General features: G+C 48.6%; 5 protein-coding genes across 5 annotated transcripts; all 5 read left to right on the top strand.

Annotated features, from left to right (window-relative positions):
• Positions 1-265: 265 nt before the first annotated feature.
• On the top strand, positions 266-958 carry LOC125383454 (shematrin-like protein 2). The gene has a single exon (XM_048401590.1). It carries the CDS (start codon positions 266-268, stop codon positions 956-958), a length of 693 nt encoding a protein of 230 aa, XP_048257547.1.
• Positions 959-972: 14 nt separating this feature from the next.
• LOC125383453 (glycine-rich cell wall structural protein 1.8-like) lies at positions 973-1,959 on the top strand. The gene has a single exon (XM_048401589.1). It carries the CDS (start codon positions 973-975, stop codon positions 1,957-1,959), a length of 987 nt encoding a protein of 328 aa, XP_048257546.1.
• A 14-nt stretch (positions 1,960-1,973) lies between these two features.
• LOC125383452 (glycine-rich cell wall structural protein 1.8-like) lies at positions 1,974-2,708 on the top strand. Its single transcript, XM_048401588.1, has one exon. It carries the CDS (start codon positions 1,974-1,976, stop codon positions 2,706-2,708), a length of 735 nt encoding a protein of 244 aa, XP_048257545.1.
• Positions 2,709-2,722: 14 nt separating this feature from the next.
• Positions 2,723-3,919, top strand: LOC125383451 (glycine-rich cell wall structural protein 1.8-like). The gene has a single exon (XM_048401587.1). It carries the CDS (start codon positions 2,723-2,725, stop codon positions 3,917-3,919), a length of 1,197 nt encoding a protein of 398 aa, XP_048257544.1.
• Positions 3,920-3,933: 14 nt separating this feature from the next.
• On the top strand, positions 3,934-4,503 carry LOC125383450 (keratin-associated protein 19-2-like). The gene has a single exon (XM_048401586.1). The coding sequence runs from the start codon at positions 3,934-3,936 to the stop codon at positions 4,501-4,503; it is 570 nt and encodes a 189-aa protein (XP_048257543.1).
• Positions 4,504-5,487: the final 984 nt, after the last annotated feature.

The following is a 5,487-nucleotide window of genomic DNA, read 5'->3' as shown; positions in this document are numbered from 1 at the left end:
TTTGGTTTGTTGTTTAACGCTGCACTCAGCTAAATTCCAGCTATATGACGGCGGCCTATAAAAAATACAGTGATTGACATCACTGGTGATAGGAGCCATGGGTTATGGGGACGGTGAAGGGTTGACGGTGATAGGAGCCATGGGTTATGGGGATGGAGAAGAGTTGATGGTGATAGGAGCCATGGGCTATGGGGATGGAGAAGAGTTGATGGTGATAGGAGCCATGGGTTATTGGGATTGAGAAGTGTTGACGGTGATAGGAGCCATGGGTTTTGGGGATGGAGAAGAGGTGACGGTGATAGGAGTCATGGGTTATGGGGAAGGAGAAGAGTTGATGGTGATAGGAGCCATGGGTTATGGAGATGGAGAAGTGTTGACGGTGATAGGAGCCATGGGTTATGGGGATGGAGAAGAGTTGATGGTGATAGGAGCCATGGGTTATGGGGATGGAGAAGTGTTGACGGTGATAGGAGCCATGGGTTTGGGGGATGGAGAAGTGTTGACGGTGATAGGAGCCATGGGTTATGGAGATGGAGAAGAGTTGATGGTGATAGGAGCCATAGGCTATGGAGATGGAGAAGTGTTGACGGTGATAGGAGCCATGGGTTATGGGGATGGAGAAGAGTTGATTGTGATAGGAGCCATGGGTTATGAGGATGGAGAAGAGTTGATGGTGATAGGAGCCATGGGTTATGGAGATGGAGAAGTGTTGACGGTGATAGGAGCCATGGGTTATGGGGATGGAGAAGAGTTGATGGTGATAGGAGCAATGGGTTATGGGGATGGAGAAGTGTTGACGGTGATAGGAGGCATGGGTTATGGGGATGGAGAAGGGATGATGGTGATAGGAGCCATGGGTTATGGGGATGGAGAAGAGTTGATGGTGATAGGAGCCATGGGTTATGGGGATGGAGAAGGGATGATGGTGATAGGAGCCATGGGGATGGAGAAGAGTTGATGGTGATAGGAGCCATGGGTTATGGGGATGGAGAAGAGTTGATGGTGATAGGAGCCATGGGTTATGGAGATGGAGAAGTGTTGATGGTGATAGGAGCCATGGGTTATGGGGATGGAGAAGAGTTGATGGTGATAGGAGCCATGGGTTTTGGGGATGGAGAAGAGTTGATGGTAATAGGAGCCATGGGTTATGGAGATCGAGAAGAGTTGATGGTGATAGGAGCCATGGGTTATGGGGATGGAGAAGAGTTGATGGCGATGGGAGCCATGGGTTATGGGGATGGAGAAGGGATGATGGTGATAGGAGCCATGGGTTATGGGGATGGAGAAGAGTTGATGGTGATAGGAGCCATGGGTTATGGGGATGGAGAAGGGATGATGGTTGTAGGAACCATGGTTTACGGTGGTGGAGAAGAGTCGATGGTGATAGGAGCCATGGGTTATGGGGATGGAGAAGAGTTGATCGTGATAGGAGCCATGGGTTATGGGGATGGAGAAGTGTTGACGGTGATAGGAGCCATGGGTTTGGGGGATGGAGAAGTGTTGACGGTGATAGGAGCCATGGGTTATGGAGATGGAGAAGAGTTGATGGTGATAGGAGCCATAGGCTATGGAGATGGAGAAGTGTTGACGGTGATAGGAGCCATGGGTTATGGGGATGGAGAAGAGTTGATTGTGATAGGAGCCATGGGTTATGGGGATGGAGAAGAGTTGATGGTGATAGGAGCCATGGGTTATGGAGATGGAGAAGTGTTGACGGTGATAGGAGCCATGGGTTATGGGGATGGAGAAGAGTTGATGGTGATAGGAGCAATGGGTTATGGGGATGGAGAAGTGTTGACGGTGATAGGAGGCATGGGTTATGGGGATGGGGAAGGGATGATGGTGATAGCAGCCATGGGTTATGGGGATGGAGAAGAGTTGATGGTGATAGGAGCCATGGGTTATGGGGATGGAGAAGGGATGATGGTGATAGGAGCCATGGGGATGGAGAAGAGTTGATGGTGATAGGAGCCATGGGTTATGGGGATGGAGAAGAGTTGATGGTGATAGGAGCCATGGGTTATGGAGATGGAGAAGTGTTGACGGTGATAGGAGCCATGGGTTATGGGGATGGAGAAGAGTTGATGGTGATAGGAGCCATGGGTTTTGGGGATGGAGAAGAGTTGATGGTAATAGGAGCCATGGGTTATGGAGATCGAGAAGAGTTGATGGTGATAGGAGCCATGGGTTATGGGGATGGAGAAGAGTTGATGGCGATGGGAGCCATGGGTTATGGGGATGGAGAAGGGATGATGGTGATAGGAGCCATGGGTTATGGGGATGGAGAAGAGTTGATGGTGATAGGAGCCATGGGTTATGGGGATGGAGAAGGGATGATGGTTGTAGGAACCATGGTTTACGGTGGTGGAGAAGAGTTGATGGTGATAGGAGCCATGGGTTATGGGGATGGAGAAGAGTTGATGGTGATAGGAGCCATGGGTTATGGAGATGGAGAAGTGTTGACGGTGATAGGAGCCATGGGTTATGGGGATGGAGAAGAGTTGATGGTGATAGGAGCAATGGGTTATGGGGATGGAGAAGTGTTGACGGTGATAGGAGGCATGGGTTATGGGGATGGAGAAGGGATGATGGTGATAGGAGCCATGGGTTATGGGGATGGAGAAGAGTTGATGGTGATAGGAGCCATGGGTTATGGGGATGGAGAAGGGATGATGGTGATAGGAGCCATGGGGATGGAGAAGAGTTGATGGTGATAGGAGCCATGGGTTATGGGGATGGAGAAGAGTTGATGGTGATAGGAGCCATGGGTTATGGAGATGGAGAAGTGTTGACGGTGATAGGAGCCATGGGTTATGGGGATGGAGAAGAGTTGATGGTGATAGGAGCCATGGGTTTTGGGGATGGAGAAGAGTTGATGGTAATAGGAGCCATGGGTTATGGAGATCGAGAAGAGTTGATGGTGATAGGAGCCATTGGTTATGGGGATGGAGAAGAGTTGATGGCGATGGGAGCCATGGGTTATGGGGATGGAGAAGGGATGATGGTGATAGGAGCCATGGGTTATGGGGATGGAGAAGAGTTGATGGTGATAGGAGCCATGGGTTATGGGGATGGAGAAGGGATGATGGTTGTAGGAACCATGGTTTACGGTGGTGGAGAAGAGTTGATGGTGATAGGAGCCATGGGTTATGGGGATGGAGAAGAGTTGATCGTGATAGGAGCCATGGGTTATGGGGATGGAGAAGTGTTGACGGTGATAGGAGCCATGGGTTATGGGGATGGAGAAGAGTTGACGGTGATAGGAGCCATGGGTTATGGGGATGGAGAAGAGTTGATGGTGATAGGAGCCATGGGTTATGGGGATGGAGAAGAGTTGATCGTGATAGGAGCCATGGGTTATGGGGATGGAGAAGAGTTGACGGTGATAGGAGCCATGGGTTATGGGGATGGAGAAGAGTCGATGGTGATAGGAGCCATGGGTTTGGGGGATGGAGAAGTGTTGACGGTGATAGGAGCCATGGGTTATGGAGATGGAGAAGAGTTGATGGTGATAGGAGCCATAGGCTATGGAGATGGAGAAGTGTTGACGGTGATAGGAGCCATGGGTTATGGGGATGGAGAAGAGTTGATTGTGATAGGAGCCATGGGTTATGGGGATGGAGAAGAGTTGATGGTGATAGGAGCCATGGGTTATGGAGATGGAGAAGTGTTGACGGTGATAGGAGCCATGGGTTATGGGGATGGAGAAGAGTTGATGGTGATAGGAGCAATGGGTTATGGGGATGGAGAAGTGTTGACGGTGATAGGAGGCATGGGTTATGGGGATGGGGAAGGGATGATGGTGATAGCAGCCATGGGTTATGGGGATGGAGAAGAGTTGATGGTGATAGGAGCCATGGGTTATGGGGATGGAGAAGGGATGATGGTGATAGGAGCCATGGGGATGGAGAAGAGTTGATGGTGATAGGAGCCATGGGTTATGGGGATGGAGAAGAGTTGATGGTGATAGGAGCCATGGGTTATGGAGATGGAGAAGTGTTGACGGTGATAGGAGCCATGGGTTATGGGGATGGAGAAGAGTTGATGGTGATAGGAGCCATGGGTTTTGGGGATGGAGAAGAGTTGATGGTAATAGGAGCCATGGGTTATGGAGATCGAGAAGAGTTGATGGTGATAGGAGCCATGGGTTATGGGGATGGAGAAGAGTTGATGGCGATGGGAGCCATGGGTTATGGGGATGGAGAAGGGATGATGGTGATAGGAGCCATGGGTTATGGGGATGGAGAAGAGTTGATGGTGATAGGAGCCATGGGTTATGGGGATGGAGAAGGGATGATGGTTGTAGGAACCATGGTTTACGGTGGTGGAGAAGAGTTGATGGTGATAGGAGCCATGGGTTATGGGGATGGAGAAGAGTTGATGGTGATAGGAGCCATGGGTTATGGGGATGGAGAAGAGTTGATGGTGATTGGAGCCATGGGTCATCTGAAAGTTACTGCGAAAAGAAGAAGTGTATTGCTGGACTTCCCCACTGTTGATTAAGGGATAAACCATTCAGGGCATCCACATGCACTAGACATAAAAGACACCCATGAAACTACGTCATTTTAATATCCATACCTAAAGAAATTCGAAAGACAAAAAACTTAGAAGTCTGAATTACAAGAGAGAGGACTTTCAAAGAGTCAAATTTCCCTTCATGTCGAGGGGGGCGGATGCCCTGGGTTGCTGTGGTAGAGGTGGGTTGATGGTGATGGTGGGCATGGGTTATTGTAGTGGAGAATTGTTGACGAGGACGGATGCCCTGGGTCATTGTGGTGGAGATGGGTTGCAATGCTGAAGGCCCTGGGTTATTGAGGCGATGTAGAGGTGACGGGGATGGGGAGAATGGATGATGTGATGATACAAGAAACACGAGACTAGTCTATGAAACTAGTCTAGTCAAACTATGAAGGGAACGGCAATCGAACGCTTGTGGCTTCAAATGCAATTGTTGCTATGAGGGATGTTTTGAAGGTTTCGATATCATGCCAGGGAGAAAATCCTGGTTAGGTAATGAATCTTGTTATGAATCTTATAATAAACCGTCAAGCGGCACTATAATAAGCAATAGCTCTGATGGACACTTCCCAAATCACCTACACCGGTATTTTCTTACATGCAATGCAACCCCTCTCGGCTCAGAACAGGATTAGAACATCAAGATTACAGAAAGAGCTTGTGGTTAGATGGCTCCTCGTTTACAACTTGTGATTTATTGATTTTAACCTTAATAAATAATGTCATTTCCCAGACGCCTAACTGTTAGCCTTCTTCATTTTAGTCTTGACTTAAGCTGTAGCATTTGTGAAGCACACTTTGAAAAAAACATTTACAAAATCCATTTAAGGGTCTTCATGACCTTAGTCGAACGATTGCAGACATTGTTTTTCAGAAAAGCCGACCTTGAATGCAGTTGATTTGCTTTTGAAGAAACTGTAGTTACAGATGTGAATTATGATGATTTGTTTCACTGGGGAAATGAGA

Source organism: Haliotis rufescens, unplaced genomic scaffold (assembly GCF_023055435.1).
Source record: "Haliotis rufescens isolate VD_foot unplaced genomic scaffold, xgHalRufe1.0.p SCAF_23, whole genome shotgun sequence".
Classification (NCBI taxonomy): domain Eukaryota; kingdom Metazoa; phylum Mollusca; class Gastropoda; order Lepetellida; family Haliotidae; genus Haliotis; species Haliotis rufescens.
The sequence above is the reverse complement of the archived record's forward strand: the minus strand, read 5'-3'. Positions and strand labels throughout refer to the sequence as shown.

Bases quoted from the DNA above. Each gene is read 5' to 3' on its own strand.
- LOC125383453 (XM_048401589.1), top strand. From the start codon at position 973: ATGGGTTATGGGGATGGAGAAGAGTTGATGGTGATAGGAGCCATGGGT.
- LOC125383450 (XM_048401586.1), top strand. From the start codon at position 3,934: ATGGGTTATGGGGATGGAGAAGAGTTGATGGTGATAGGAGCCATGGGT.
- LOC125383451 (XM_048401587.1), top strand. From the start codon at position 2,723: ATGGGTTATGGGGATGGAGAAGAGTTGATGGTGATAGGAGCCATGGGT.
- LOC125383452 (XM_048401588.1), top strand. From the start codon at position 1,974: ATGGGTTATGGGGATGGAGAAGAGTTGATGGTGATAGGAGCCATGGGT.
- LOC125383454 (XM_048401590.1), top strand. From the start codon at position 266: ATGGGTTTTGGGGATGGAGAAGAGGTGACGGTGATAGGAGTCATGGGT.